This window comes from Phaenicophaeus curvirostris, unplaced genomic scaffold (assembly GCF_032191515.1).
Source record: "Phaenicophaeus curvirostris isolate KB17595 unplaced genomic scaffold, BPBGC_Pcur_1.0 scaffold_153, whole genome shotgun sequence".
Taxonomy (NCBI): Eukaryota; Metazoa; Chordata; class Aves; order Cuculiformes; family Cuculidae; genus Phaenicophaeus; species Phaenicophaeus curvirostris.
The window spans coordinates 115,891-131,124 of NW_027206773.1; the positions used below are offsets into that span (position 1 = coordinate 115,891).

Genomic DNA, 15,234 nt, shown 5'->3' on the forward strand with positions numbered 1-15,234 from the left:
CGCTATGGGGCAGGAGGGGGGGCTCAGACGCCGCTATGGGGCAGGAGGGGGGGCTCGGAGGCTGCTATGGGGCAGGAATGGGATCCTGGGGGCCACTATGAGGCTCCAGAGGCTGCTATGGGGCAGGAAGGGGGGCCCAGAGGTCACTATGGGGCAGGAATGGGGCCCCAGAGGTCACTATGGGGCTCCAGAGGCCGCTATGGGGCAGGAATGGGGGCTCGGAGGCCGCTATGGGGCAGGAATGGGGTCCTGGGGGCTGCTGTGGGGATGTGTGGGGCTGGGGGGGGGGCTGTGTGGGGCTGAGCCGTGTCCCTGTGGGGCTGGGACGTGTGGGGCAGAGTCCAAGGGCGTGGGGCCGCGCCCTGGGGTTAGAGTCCGCTGTGGGGCAGGTTGGGGGGCGGGGACCCAAGGGGGAGCCCTTGTGGGGCTGAGGGGGGGGGTGGGGAGGGGGTTTCAGGCACTGGGGGGGGGGGGGGGGGCCGCGCCGTTTTGTTTCCCTTTTAAGGGGTGAGGCGCCTCCCGCCCCTCCCCCCCCCCGGGGTCACGTGGGGTGGGGGGAGGGGAACCCACAGCCTCCGCTCCCCCCCCGCCATTTCTATGGGGCAGGGGGGGGCTGTGGGGCAGAGGACGAGCCGGGGGGCCGCAGAGCCCGTCCCAGTGCCCCCCAGTATCCCCCAGTGACCCCCAGTGACCCCCATACCCATCCCAGTGCCCCCCAGTGCCTCCCAGTCCCCTCCCAGTGCCCCCCAGCGCCTCCAGTCCCCTCCCAGTGCCCCCCAGTGCCCCCCAGTATCACCACACCCTGTCCCAGTGCCCCCCAGTCCCTCCCAGTGCCCCCAGTTCACTCCCAGACCCTCCCAGTCTGTTCCAATTCCCTCCCAGTCCCCTCCAGTCCCTCCCAGTGCCCCCCAGTATAACTCCAGTCACTCCCAGTCTGTCCCAGTTCCCTCCCAGTCCCTCCCATTTTCCTCCAGTCCCCTCCCAGTGCCTCCCAGCCCCTCCTAGCCCATCCCAGTCCCCCCCAGTCCCCTCCCAGTCCCTCCCACTTCCTCCCAGTCCCTCCCAGTGCCCCCCAGACTCCTCCCAGTGCCCCCCAGTCCCCTCCCAGTCCCTCCCAGTCCCTCCCAGTCCCCTCCCAGTCCCTCCCAGTCGCTCCGCGATGGCGCTGCCCGCGTTGGAAGGTGCCGGGGAGGGGGGCGGGGGGAGGGTCTGGATTTTGGGGGGGGGGTGGGGGGGGGTGGGAGGGGAAAGGGGGGGGGGAGGGGAACCCCGAGCTGATCCCGCCCCTCCCCCCCCCTCCAGGGACCCTCCGGGAGCCGCTGGGGTGAGTGGGGGAGGGGCGGGGGTGGGGGAGGGGCTATGGGGTGGGGGAGGGGTCTGAGGGAGGGGGTGGGGGAGGGGCTATGGGGTGGGGGAGGGGTTGTGGGGTGGGGGAGGGGTCTGAGGGAGGGGGTGGGGGAGGGGTCTGAGGGAGGGGGTGGGGGAGGGGCTATGGGGTGGGGGAGGGGGTTGTGGGGGTGGGGGAGGGGTTTGAGGGGGCTATGGGGTTGGGGGAGGGGTCTGAGGGGTGGGGGAGGGGTCTGAGGGGTGGGGGAGGGGCTCTGGGGGTGGGGAAGGGGGGTGTCTGAGGGGTCCCTGCCCCCCCAGCCCCCCCCACCCGCTGTGGGTCGCGCGCGAGGCCTTCGCTCACCGGCCCCACAACTACCTGCGCGGCTGCAAGTGGTGAGACCCACGGCTGTGGGGCAGGAGGGGGGGGGGGCTCAGACACCGCTGTGGGGCAGGAGGGGGGGCTCAGAGGCTGCTATGGGGCAGGAGGGGGGGCTCGGAGGTTGCTATGGGGCAGGAATGGGGTCCTGGGGGCCGCTATGGGGCAGGAGCGGGGCTCAGAGGCCGCTATGGGGCAGGAATGGGGCTCCAGAGGCTGCTATGGGGCAGGAATGGGACCCTGGGGGCCGCTATGGGGCAGGAGGGGGGGCTCGGAGGCCGCTATGGGGCAGGAATGGGGTTCCGGAGGTCTTTGTCCCCTATGGGGCAGGGTTAGGGGTCCCGGGGGGCGCTATGGGGCGGGAACCGGGGTTCCCGTCCCCCCCCTAACGCTGCCCCCCCAGGGCGCCCGATGGCTCCTGCGTCCTGACCTGCAGCGACGACAACGTCCTGCGCCTCTTCGACCTCCCCACGGCGGCCGAGCCCCGCGAGCTGGTCAGGGGCACTTGGGGGGCGCCGTGGGGCACTTGGGGGGTGCTATGGGGCTCTATGGGGCCTTTCGGGGGCTCTATGGGGCACTTGGGGGGCGCTATGGGGCCTTTGAGGGGCACTATGAGGTCCTTGGGGGGTGCTATGGGGGCGCTATGGGGCACTTGGGGGGCGCTATGGGGCACTTGGGGGGGCGCTATGGGGCTCTATGGGGCCTTTCGGGGGCGCTATGGGGCACTTGGGGGGCGCCGTGGGGCACTTGGGGGCGCTATGGGGTGCTATGGGGCCTTTGGGGGCGCTATGGGGCTCTTGGGGGCGCTATGGGGCTCTATGGGGCACTTGGGGGCGCTATGGGGCACTTAGGGGGTGCTATGGTGCAGTTGCAGGGTGCTATGGGCCTTTGAGGGGCGCTATGGGGCACTTACGGGGCGCTATGGGGCAGTTGGGGGGCACTATGGGGCACTTGGGGGGGGCTATGAGGTGCTATGGGGCGCTATGGGGCACTTGGGGGGCGCTGTGGGGCTCTATGGGGCACTTGGGGGGCGCTATGGGGCTCTATGGGGCACTTGGGGGGTGCTATGGGGCACTTGGGGGGCGCTATGGGCAGTTGGGGGGTGCTATGGGGCTCTATGGGGCCTTTGGGGGGCGCTATGGGGCACTTGGGGGGCCCAATGGGGCACTTGGGGGGCGCTATGGGGCACTTGGGGGTCACTCGGGGGTCGCTGTGGGGCAGGTTCCGTCCCTGGTGGTGCCCGAGGGCGACACCAGGCACCACCAGCGACGGACACCTGTTCCCCACATGGACTCGAACCAGCCCGACACCTGCCTGTGAGCTACTGGGAGGGACTGGGAGGGACTGGGAGGGACTGGGAGGGGACTGGGAGGGGACTGGGGGGGACTGGGAGGGACTGGGAGGGACTGGGGGGGGACTGGGAGGGGACTGGGGGGGACTGGGGGGGACTGGGGGGGACTGGGAGGGGACTGGAGGGACTGGGGGGGACTGGGGGGACTGGGAGGGGACTGGGGGGGACTGGGGGGGACTGGGGGGGACTGGGAGGGGACTGGGAGGCACTGGGAGGGACTGGGAGGGGACTGGTCTATACTGGTCTGTACTGGACCGTACTGATCTATACTGTTCCATACTGGTTTGTATTGCTCTGTACTGGTTTACGCTGATTTGTACTGGTCCATACTGGTTTGTACTGGTCCATACTGGTCCATACTGGTTTGTACTGGTCCATACTGGTTTGTACTGGTCAGGGTGGCCGCCAGCAGCCGGGACACCCCAGTGCACGTCTGGGACGCCTTCGACGGGCGCCTGCGCGGCTCCTTCTGCGCCTACAGCCACCTGGTGGGTTTGGGGGGGCCCCCAGTTTGGGGGGGTCCTAGGGGGGAACTGGGGGGGGGGGGGCACCCAGTTTGGGGGTGGCTGGGGGGGGTTTGGGGGGGTTATAAGGGGTTATTGGGGGGGACCCTCAGTTTTGGGGTCCAGGGAGGGTTGTTTCTAGGGGGGTCTCTCAGTTTTGGGGTTCAGGGGGTGTCCTGGGGGCTTGGGAAGCACCTGGGGGGGTTGTTTTTTTGGGGGGGCCCTAATTTTGGGGGTCCAGGGGGGTTTGGGGTGTTTCTAGGGGGGCAGCTCTCATTTTGGGGGTTCAGGGAGGGGTTTGGGGTGTTTCTCGGGGGGCGTCTCTCATTTTCGGGGTTCAGGGAGGGGTCTGGGGTGTTTCTCGGGGGGCGTCTCTCATTTTTGGGGTTTGGGGAGGGGTTTGGGGTGTTTCTCGGGGGGCATCTCTCATTTTGGGGGCTCGGGGAGGGGTCTGGGGTGTTTCTCGGGGGGCGTCTCTCATTTTGGGGGTTCAGGGAGGGGTCTGGGGTGTTTCTCGGGGGGCATCTCTCATTTTGGGGGTTCAGGGAGGGGTCTGGGGTGTTTCTCGGGGGGCGTCTCTCATTTTTGGGGCTTGGGGAGGGGTCTGGGGCGTTTCTCGGGGGGCGTCTCTGATTTTTGGGGTCCCCCAGGAGCAGCCGGTGCCGGTGCTGTCGCTGCTGTTCTCGGGGGACGGTTCCCGGCTCTGGGGGGGCTGCGACGGCGCCGTCCGCGTCTTCCCCACCGAGAGGCCCGGCAGGAACAGCGGCTGGGAGAGGCGCCTCTGCGGTCAGCGAGGGGTTAACCCGGGGGGAGGGGCTAAATGGAAGGGGAGGGGCTAAAGGGGGGAGGGGGGAGGGGCTAAAGTGAGAGGGAGGGGCTAAAAGGGGAAGGGGAGGGGCTAAAAGAGGAGGGGAGGGGCTAAAGGGGAGAGTGAGGGGCTAGAGGGGGTCTATGGGTCAAGGGGGTCTCTCTATGGGTCAGGGGGGTCTCTCTATGGGTCTCTATGGGTCTGGGGGGTCTTTCTATGGGTCGGGGGGGTCTCTCTATGGGTCGGGGGGGTCTCTATGGGGTCTCTATGGGTCGGGGGGTCTCTCTATGGGTCGGGGGGTCTCTCTATGGGTCAGGGGGGTCTCTATGGGTCAGGGGGGTCTCTATGGGTCTGGGGTCTCTCTGTGGGTCAGGGGTGTCTCTCTATGGGTGAGGGGGCTCTCTATGGGGCAGGGGGGTCTTTCTATGGGTCAGGGGGGTCTCTCTATGGGTCTCTATGGGGCAGGGGGGTCTCTCTATGGGTTGGGGGGTCTCTATGGGGTCTCTCTATGGGTCAGGGGGGTCTCTCGATGGGTTGAGGGGTCTCTATGGGGTCTCTATGGGTCAGGGGGGTCTCTATGGGTCAGGGGGGTCTCTATGGGGTCTCTATGGGTCAGGGGGGTCTCTATGGGTCAGGGGGGTCTCTATGGGGTCTCTATGGGTCGGGGGGGTCTCTCTATGGGTCAGGGGGGTCTCTCTATGGGTCGGGGGGTCTCTATGGGGTCTCTATGGGTCAGGGGGGTCTCTATGGGTCAGGGGGGTCTCTATGGGGTCTCTATGGGTCGGGGGGGTCTCTCTATGGGTCAGGGGGGTCTCTCGATGGGTCGAGGGGTCTCTATGGGGTCTCTATGGGTCAGGGGGGTCTCTGTGGGTCAGGGGAGTCTCTCTATGGGTCAGGGGTGTCTCTATGGGGTATTTGGGGTCAGGGTCTCTCTCTCTGACCCCCGTGACCCCCAGGGCGCGGCGGGGGGGGCCAGCGGGGCCGCATCGGGTGCCTGGCGGCCTCAGAGTCCCTGCTGGCGTGCGGCTCGTGGGGTCGGAGCGTGGGGCTGTACCCGCTGGGGGGCGGCGGGGACGACGGGGGGGGGCCCGTCGCCCTCTGGGAGAAGCTGCCGGCCGCCCCCACCCACCTGCGCTTCGGCCCCGAGGGGCAGCGGCTCTTCGCGGGGGGCAGGAAGGTGAGGGGTTAACGGGGAGGGAGGGGTTAACGGGGAGGGAGGGGTCAATGCGAATGGGGGTCACGGGGTGGAAGGGGTTAACGGGGAGGAAGGGGTTCATGGGGGTGATGGAGAGGGAAGGGTTAATGGGAATGGGGGTGATGGGGAGGAAGGGGTTAATGGAGGGTCTATGGGGCGGGGGGGTCTCTCTATGGGGCAGGGGTCTCTATGGGGCAGGGGTGTCTCTATGGGGTCTCTCTATGGGCTGGGGGGTCTCTCTATGGGTCAGGGGGGTCTCTATGGGTCAGGGGGGTCTCTCTGTGGGGCAGGGGGGTCTCTATGGGGCTGGGGGGTCTCTCTATGGGTCAGGGGGGTCTCTATGGGGTCTCTCTATGGGGCTGGGGGTCTCTATGGGGCAGGGGGGTCTCTATGGGCCAAAGGGGTCTCTCTATGGGGCTGGGGTCTCTCTCTATGGGGCAGGGGGGTCTCTCTATGGGGCAGGGGGGGTCTCTATGGGGCTGGGGGGTCTCTCTATGGGGCTGGGGTCTCTCTCTATGGGTCAGGGGGGTCTCTATGGGGTCTCTCTATGGGGCTGGGGGGTCTCTCTATGGGGCAGGGGGGTCTCTATGGGCCAAAGGGGTCTCTCTATGGGGCTGGGGTCTCTCTCTATGGGGCAGGGGGGTCTCTCTATGGGGCAGGGGGGGTCTCTATGGGGCTGGGGGGTCTCTCTATGGGGCTGGGGTCTCTCTCTATGGGTCAGGGGGGTCTCTATGGGGTCTCTCTATGGGGCTGGGGGGTCTCTCTATCGGTCAGGGGGTCTCTCTATGTGTCAGGGGGGTCTCTATGGGGCGGGGGGTGTTATTGGGGTCCCCCCTGCCCCCCCAGGACCGTCACATCCTCTGCTGGGACCTTCGCCGCCCCGACCCCCCCCTCATGGCCCTCGAGCGCCTCGTGGCCACCAACCAGCGCGTCACCTTCGACCTCGACCTGTGAGACCCCAAAACACCCTTTTTCCACCCCAAAAATCCCTTTTTTCCCCCCCAATCCCCCTTTTCCCCCCCAAACCCCCATTTTTTCCCACCCGAACCACCTTTCTTCTCCCCAAAACCACTTTTTTCCCACCAAATCCTGAGTTTTTCCCCCTCAAGCCGCCATTTTCCCCCCTCAAACCCCCTTTTCCACCTCAAATCCCTTTTTTACCCCCCAAATCCCTTTTTTCTCCCGTTAAACTCCCCTTTTTCCCCTCAAATCCCTTTTTTTCCCTCCAAATCCTGGATTTTCCCCCTCAAAATCTCTTTGCACCCCAAAACCCCCTTTTTCCCCCCCAAAACCCCCTTTTTACCTTCCCAAACCCCCTTTTTCCCCCAAAACCTCCATTTTTTCCCTCCAAAACCCCTTTTTTCCCACCAAATCCTGAGTTTTTCCCCCTCAAGCCGCCATTTTCCCCTCTCAAACCCCCTTTTCCACCTCAAATCTCCTTTTTATCCCCTCAAAACCCCTTTTTTCTCCCCTTAAACTCCTCTTTTTCCCTTCAAATCCCCTTTTTTCCCACCCAATTCTCTATTTCCCCTCTGAGCCCCCTTTTCCCCCCTGAACCCCCCTTTTTCCACCCCAAAACCCCCTTTTTCTCCCCAAAATCTCCCTTTATTCCCCCCAAACCCCCCTTTTCCCCCCAAAACCTCCATTTTTTCCCTCCAAAACCCCTTTTTTCCCACCAAATCCTGGGGTTTCCCCCCTCAAACCCTCTTTTTCCTCCTAAACCTCCATTTTTTCCTACTCTGAACCCCCTTTTCCCCCCCCAAACCCCCTTTTTCCCTCTCAAACCCCTTTTTTCCCCCAAAAAAACCCCTTTTTCCCCCCCAAAACCCCCTTTTTTCCCCCCTGAACCTCCTTTTTCCCCCCTGAACTCCTTTTTTTCCCCCCAAATCCCTTTTTTCCTCCGCAAACCCCCTTTTTTCTCTCTCAAACCCCGTTTTTCTCCCACACAAACTCCTTTTTCCCAAAAAAAAAACCCCTTTTTCCCACCTGAACCCCCTTTTTATTCCCCACAAACCTTCTTTTTCCCCCCCAAACCCCCTTTTTCCCCAAAAAAAAACCCTTTTACCCCCCCAAATTCCTGTTTCTCTCCTGAACCCCCATTTTTTTCCACCAATTCCTGTCTTCTTTCCTTTGAACCCCCTTTTTTCCCCCGAACCCCCTTTTTTCCAAAAAAAATCCCTTTTTTCTCCCCACAAACCCCGTTTTTTCCTGTCTGAACCCCCTTTTCCCCCCCGAACCCCCTTTTTTCGCCCCCCCAGCTCAGGGCGGTTCCTGGTGAGCGGTGACTCCGATGGTTTCCTCACCGTCTGGGACACTTGGGGTCCCCTCGAGCCCCCCTCGCCCGGGCAGCCCCCCCTGCTGCCCCCCCGGCTGCGCTTCCGCGCCCTCCGCGACTGCATCAACGGCACCAGGTCACCCCAAAACCCCTGGGACCCCCCAAAAGACCCTGGAACCCCCCAAAAGACCCTGGGACCCCCCTAAAAAAGCCCTGGGACCCCCCTAAAAAAGCCCTGGGAACCCCCTAAAAAAGCCCTGGGACCCCCCCAAAAGCCTTGGGAACCCCCAAAAACCCTGGGACTCCCCAAAAAGACCTGATACCCCCCCCAAAACCCCTGAGAACCCCTATAAAAAGCCCTGGGACCCCCCTGAAAAAACCCCTGGGACCCCCTCAAAAACCCCTGGGACCCCCCCAAAAACCCTGGGACCCCCCCAAAAACCCTGGGACCCCCCCAAAAAAGCCCTGGGACCCCCTCAAAAACCCCTGGGACCCACTCAAAAACTCTGGGACCGCCCCTCAAAACCCCTGGGACCCCCCCAAAAACACCCTGGGACCCCCCCAAAAACACCCTGGGACCCCCCCAAAAACCCTGGGACCCCCCCAAAAACCCTGGGAACCCCCTAAAAAAGCCCTGGGACCCCTCCCAAACCCCTGGACCCCCCCAAAAAAAGCCTTGGACCCCCCCCAGAACCCCTGGGACCCCCCCCCCAAAAGCCCTGGGACCCCCCCAAAAGCCCTGGGACCCCCTCAAGAAGCCCTGGGACCCCCTCAATAACCCTGGGACCCTCTCAAAAAACTCTGGGAGCCCCCCAAAAAAACCTGGGAACCCCCAAAAGCCCTGAGACCCCTCTAAAACCCCTGGACCCCCCAAAAAAAGCCTTGGACCCCCCCCCAGAACCCCTGGGACCCCCCCAAAGCCCTGGGACCCCCTCAAAAAGCCCTGGGAGCCCCCCAAAAACCCTGGGAACCCCTCAAAAACACTGGGTTCCCCCCAATCCCCCTTTGTCACCCCAATCCTCCATGTCCCCCCAATCCCCCGTGTCCCCCCAAACCCTCACGCCCGCCGTGTCCCCCCAGCCTGCACCCCGCTCTCCCCCTGGTGGCCTCGGCCTCGGGGCAGCGGTTGGTGGCGCCGCCGTGGGACAGCGACGAGGACCCCGAGGACGAGGGGCCCCCCCCCGGCGGGGACAACCGGCTCCAGCTCTGGTGGTGGGGACCCCCCGGGGACACCCCCGGGGACATCGGGAGCGGGGACGGCGACTGTCACCTCCCCGGGGACATCAGCACCGAGGACACGGATTGTCACCTCCTTGGGGACACCGGGACTGGAGATGGTGATTGTCACCTCCTTGGGGACACCAGCACCAAGAACATGGATTGTCACCTCCCTGGGGACACCGGGAACGGGGATGGCGATTGTCACCTCCCTGGGGACACTGGGACTGAGAACATGGATTGTCACCTCCCTGGGGACACTGGGACTGGAGATGGTGATTGTCACCTCCTTGGGGACACCAGGACCAAGAACATGGATTGTCACCTCCCTGGGGACACCAGGACCAAGAACATGGATTGTCACCTCCCTGGGGACACCAGGACCGAGAACATGGATTGTCACCTCCCTGGGGACACTGGGACTGGAGATGGCGACTGTCACCTCCCTGGGGACACCGGGAGCGGGGACACCAACTGAGACCCCCCCTGGGGACACCGGGACTGGGGACACCAGCCGGGACCCCTGTGAGGACACTGGGACTGGGGACTCCGATTGTCACCTCCCTGGGGACACTGGGACTGGGGCCACCATCCGTGTCCCCCCCGAGGCCACCGGGTGTCCCCGCGCCCCCCCCAGTCCCAAAGAGCTGGTCACTGTTGTCACTGCGCGAGGTGGTACTGGTCATACTGGGAGCGCTGCCCCTTTAAGAGCCCCCCCCCCAATCCAAGGGGCGGGGCCGGTTTCTAGCAGCTTCACCCGTTGCCACGGCAACGGGGTTGGCCACGTGACTGGTGCTGCTGGCCACGCCCCTTTTTTCCGTAGCCACGCCCTCTTCACGTGACCTCGGCACCGCCTCTCCGCTTAGCCACGCCCCCGTTCCCATAGCAACGCGCCTGATCGTGTGGCCACGCCCCCTCTGACCACTCCCCCGTTCCCTTAGCAACGCCCTCCTCACGTGACCACGCCCCCGTTCCCTTGGCAACGCCCTCATCACGTGACCGCGCCCCCTCGTTGCCTTGGCAACCCCCGCCTCCACCTGGCCCCGCCCCCTCCCCGGAGGCCCCGCCCTCCCGGAGCGCCCCCCCCCCCTCCCCTCAGCCCCCCCCTCCCCTCAGCCCCCCCCCCCCCCCGCCATGGCGGGTCGGTGCGCGGCGCTGCTCGTCGTGCTGGGAGCGGGGGCGGCCGGGATCAGCCTCGAACCCGTCGTGTGGCACACGGGGAACCGGCGGTGAGGGGGGGGGGCGGGGGGAGACCGGGGAGGGGGGGCTAGAGGGGTTGGGGAGGGGGCTAGAGCCGGGACTGAGGGGCTGGGGGGGGCTGGAGCGGGGACTGAGGGGCTGGGGGGGGCTAGAGGGGCTGGGGAGGGGGCTAGAGCGGGGACTGAGGGGCTGGGGGGGGCTAGAGGGGATGGGGAGGGGTCTAGGAAGCAAGGGGAGATCGGGGAGGGGGGGCTAGAGGGGATGGGGGGGGGCTAGAGGGGCTGGGGAGGGGGCTAGAGCCGGGACTGAGGGGATGGGGGGGGCTAGAGGGGCTGGGGAGGGGGCTAGAGCCGGGACTGAGGGGCTGGGGGGGGCTAGAGGGGCTGGGGGGGGGCTAGAGGGGATGGGGAGGGGGCTAGAGCCGGGACTGAGGGGATGGGGGGGGCTGAGGGGTTGGGGAGGGGTCTAGGGAGCGAGGGGAGATCGGGGAAGGGGGGCTAGAGGGGCTGGGGGGGGCTAGAGGGGCTGGGGAGGGGGCTGGAGCAGGGACTGAGGGGCTGGGGGGGGCTAGAGGGGATGGGGAGGGGGCTGGAGCGGGGACTGAGGGGCTAGGGGGGGCTAGAGGGGCTGCGGGGGGGCTAGAGGGGATGGGGAGGGGGCTAGATCCGGGACTGAGGGGATGGGGGGGGCTGAGGGATTGGGGAGGGGTCTAGGGGGCGAGGGGAGATCGGGGAGGGGGCGCTAGAGGGGATGGGGGGGCTTGAGGGGTTGGGGAGGGGGCTAGAGCGGGGACTGAGGGGCTGGGGGGGGCTGAGGTGGGGGGAGAGACCCGGAGGGAGGGGCTAGAGGGGATGGGGGGGGCTAGAGGGGAGCTGAAAGGACTGGGGGGGCTAAAGGGGGGGGCTGAGAGGATGGGGGGGGCTGAGGGGAGATCTGGGGGGGCTGGAGGGCTGGGGGGGGGGGGGCAGCCTGCCTGTTGCCATGGCAACGCTGGCAGCAGCTTTCTTATTGGAGGGGGGGCTCCAAGTTTTCTTATTGGGGGGTCTCCAAGTCTTCTTATTGGGGGGGTCTCCAAGGTTCCTTATTGGGGGGGGGTTTCTCTGAGGTTCCTTACCGGGGGGTCTCCCCCGTGCCCCTGCAGGTTCCTGGCGGCGGGGGGCTACGTGCTGTACCCCCAGATCGGCGACCGCCTGGACCTGGTGTGCCCGGGGGGGGGCCTGGGGGGCTCCCCCTACGAGTTCTACAAGCTCTACCTGGTCGGGGGGGCGCAGGCTCGACGCTGCCGGGTGCCCCCGGCCCCCACCCTCCTCCTCACCTGCGACCGGCCCCGCCGCGACCTCCGCTTCACCATCAAGTTCCAGGAGTTCAGCCCCAACCTCTGGGGACACGAGTTCCGCCGCCTCCACGACTATTACATCATCAGTGAGTCCGTGACGTCATCAAAAGGGGGGGAGGGGGAGGTTTTGAGGGGTGTCCGAGGGGGTTTTGGGGTCCCCGAGAGGGTCCGGGGTGGCGGCAGCCCCCCCCGTTCCATCATCTGCTGAATTATTGCGTCATCGGTGAGTCTGTGATGTCATTAAGGCACGTGATGTCATCAAAATGGGGAGATACGGGGTTGAGGAGGGGGGTTTTGGGGTGTCTGAGGGGGTTTTGGGGTCCCCAAGAGGGTCTGGGGTGGTGGCCGCACCCCCCATTCCTTTATCTGCTGAATTATTGCGTCACTGGTGAGTCCGTGATGTCATCAAGGGGCTGTGACATCATCAAGGGAGTGTGATGTCATCAAAATGGGGAGATATGGGGTCAAGGAAGGGGGTTTCGGGGTGTCTGAGGGGGTTTTGGGGTCCCCAAGAGGGTCTGGGGTGGCAGCACCGCCACACGTTCCGCTCTCCGTGGGGTTCTGGCGTCTTCAATGGGTCTGTGATGTCATCGAGGGGCTGTGATGTCATCAAAGTGGTGGGGTAGGGGGGGTTTGGGGTCCATGTGGGGATGGGAGGGGGGTTTTGGGGTGTCCGAGGGGGTTTTGGGGTCCCCAAGAGGGTCTGGGGTGGCGGCAGCACCCCCCATTCCATCATCTACTGAATTATTGCGTCATCGGTGAGGCTGTGATGTCATCGGGGGGGTCGGTGACGTCACGGGGGGTCGATGACGTCACGGGGGGTCGGTGACGTCATCCAGGGGGGTTTGGGGGTGCTGGGGTGACTGAGGAGGCTCCGTCAGCGACGTCGGACGGGACCCCCGAGGGGCTGGAGAACCGCGAGGGCGGCGCCTGCCGGAGCCGAGCCATGAGGGTCACGCTGAGAGTGGGACAGAGTGAGGGGGACACGGGGGGACAGGGGGGACACGGGGGGACAGGGGGGACACGGGGACATGGGGGACATGAGGGGTGGGGGGGACAAGGGGGATGTGAGGGGATGTGGGGACAAGGGGACATGGGGGATATGGGGGGACAAGGGGGACATGGGACATTGGGGGGACACAGAGGAATATGGGGACAAGGGGGATATAGGGGACACAGGGGGATATGGGGGGACATGGGGACATGAGGGATGTGAGGGGACATGGGGACATGGGGACATGAGGGTGACTGAGACTGGACCCAGGGGGGTCTGGGGGGGCTCTTGTGTCCCCTCTGACCCCCCTCTTCCCCCCCAGGACCTGGGGCGGGGCCGGTGCTGGAGGAGGAGGGGGACGGTACGTGGCGGGGTGGGGGGTGTCCCCAAGGTCCCCTTGGGGGGGGGTGTCCTAGGCCCCCTTTACGGGGTGGGGGGGGTCCTAGGGTCCCTTTTGGGGGGGGCAGGGGGTCGTTGTTCCCCTTGGGGGGGTCCTGGGTCCCCTTGATGGGTTTGGGAGTGTCCCCAAGGTCCCTTTTTGGGGGGAAGGGGTGTCCCCAGGATCACTTTATGGGGTGAGGGAGTCCCCAAGATCCCTTTTTTGGGGTGAGGGGTGTCCCCAAGGTCCCCTTATGGGGAAGGGGGGGTCCTGGGTCCCCTTTTTTGGGGTGGGGGGGCATCCCCAAGGTCCCCTTTATGGGGTGGGGGGCTCCTGGGTCCCCTTTATTGAGGGGGGGTTCTGAGGATCCCCGTTTTTTGGGGCGGGGGGTGTCCTGGCTCCCTTTTTGGTGTTTTTGGGGTGCTCAGACCCCTCTCCCCCCCTCCAGATGCCGCCAACCGGACGAGCGCCCCCCCCGGCCCTTCCCCCCCCAGGGGTTCCCGGTGGGTGCTGGGGGGCGCGGGGGGGGGGCGCGGCGGCCCTGCTGGCCCTGGCGGGGGCGGGGGGGGCCTTATGGTGGCGACACCGCCCCCCCCCGGCGCCCCCCGAAAACCCCTCGGGGTCGGGGGGGGCCTCCCCACCTCGGCCCCCCCTGCCCCCTCCGCGACCTGCCCCCCCCCAGCGCCCCCCCCACCTACTACAAGGTATGAGGAGGGGGAGGGGGGACCCCCCAGTGCCTGAGGAGACCCCCAAAAGGGGGGAAATGACCCCAAAAGGGGGGAAATGACCCCAAAAAGGGGGGAAATGACCCCAAAATGCTGCCCCCCCCATTTTGCTCTGGTCCAGGTGGGAAAGGGTTAATCCTGCGGGGGGGGAAGGGGGCAATTTTGGGTCCAAATCCCCAGTTTTAGGGCTGCGAAGCCCCCGTTGTGAGTCCAAACGTGGCAATTTTCGATCCCGTCTCTTAAATTCCTATTTTTTCAGCCCAAACCTTGGATTTTGAGCCCAAATCCCCCTTTTTCAGGAGGAAACTTCCCATTTTGGGGGCTAAAATCCTCAAATTTTGGCCCCGGGTCCCCGGTTTTGGGCCCGATTCCCCACGTTTTGGCTCGACTCGCACGTTTTTGGGTCCAAATCCCGGTTTTTAGGGATCGGATCCGCCTTTTAGGGCCTAAATCCGCATTTTTGGGGCTTCAGGCCTCGGTTTTGGGGCTCAACCCCCCGGTTTTGGGGCCCGGGGGGGGGGGGGGCGGGGTCTCTCGTTGTAGCCACGTGGCTGCTGCCAGGACCGGAAGTGACGTCACGCCGCTGATGCTGAGACTTCCGGCTGCGGAGGGCGTGGTGAGGTGGAACTTCCTGTCTGGGCCGGATGAGGCGGAACTTCCTGTTGGGGGCGGTCTAGAGAGATGATTTCCTGTTTGGAGCGGAAGTGACGTCTGGGACTTCCTGTTTGGAGCGGAAGTTGTGACCAAAGCTTTGTGAATGGACCGGAACTGATTCTTCAGGCTTCCTGTTTGGACCGGAAGCGACGCCCAGGACTTCCCATGTGGAGCGGAAGTGATGATTACAACTTCCCACGTGAGCCGGAAGTGAGGCCCAGGACTTCCCTGCTCGGGCCGGGGAAGAGGCGGGACTTCCTGTGTGATGCTGCTGAGGGGCGGGACTTCCGGTTTCCGAGAGGCGGGGCCTGGCCACACTTCCTGTCTGTGATTAGAGAGCGTGATGCGCATCCGGCTCCGCCTGTTGCTACGGCGACGGGGGATGCTGGGGGGGCTGTTGCTATGGATACAGGGGATGCTGGGGCCGTTTCCATGGCGACAGGGGGCTTGGGGGCGGTTTCCATGGCGATGGGGACCCTCAGGGCCCCCGTTTTGGGGTCCAAATACTCCTTTTTGGGTGCGCACCCCCCTTTTGGGGCAAGAAGCTGCTTTTTTGGGGCACAAACGCCCATTTCAAGCAAGAAAATCGCCACTTTAAGGAGTCGAAGCCCCATCTTAGCGTCCGAATATCTCTTTGTGGCACCAAATCCCCAATTTTGAGGCCCAAATCCCAATTTTTGCCTCAAAGGCTCAAGTGTTGGGGGTTAACAACTTCTTTACGTGCGTGAGGCCTTCCCCTGTGCTTCAGGGCCAGCCAGTAACTCCCAGTGTCGTCCCAGTGCCTCCCAGTCCCATGCAGTACGTCCTGGTTCCATCCCAGTGTCCTCCCAGTACCTCCCAGTGCCCCCCGCACCTCCTAGATCCAGCCGAGTGCCTCCCAATTCCATCCCA

At 65.1% G+C, this 15,234-nt stretch overlaps 2 protein-coding genes across 2 annotated transcripts; both read left to right on the forward strand.

The window, feature by feature from the left end:
• Positions 1–1,118: 1,118 nt before the first annotated feature.
• Positions 1,119–9,723, forward strand: WRAP53 (WD repeat containing antisense to TP53). The gene is made up of 11 exons (XM_069882483.1): positions 1,119–1,181; positions 1,303–1,324; positions 1,648–1,722; positions 2,109–2,199; positions 2,927–3,021; positions 3,454–3,544; positions 4,210–4,345; positions 5,324–5,544; positions 6,409–6,512; positions 7,821–7,973; positions 8,918–9,723. The coding sequence occupies exons 1-11, from the start codon at positions 1,160–1,162 to the stop codon at positions 9,531–9,533; spliced, it is 1,626 nt and encodes a 541-aa protein (XP_069738584.1). The 5' UTR covers positions 1,119–1,159; the 3' UTR covers positions 9,534–9,723.
• Positions 9,724–10,114: 391 nt separating this feature from the next.
• Positions 10,115–14,112, forward strand: EFNB3 (ephrin B3). Its single transcript, XM_069882454.1, has 6 exons — positions 10,115–10,284; positions 11,397–11,677; positions 12,473–12,565; positions 12,908–12,946; positions 13,413–13,668; positions 13,989–14,112. Exons 1-6 carry the CDS (start codon positions 10,190–10,192, stop codon positions 14,110–14,112), a joined length of 888 nt encoding a protein of 295 aa, XP_069738555.1. The 5' UTR covers positions 10,115–10,189.
• Positions 14,113–15,234: the final 1,122 nt, after the last annotated feature.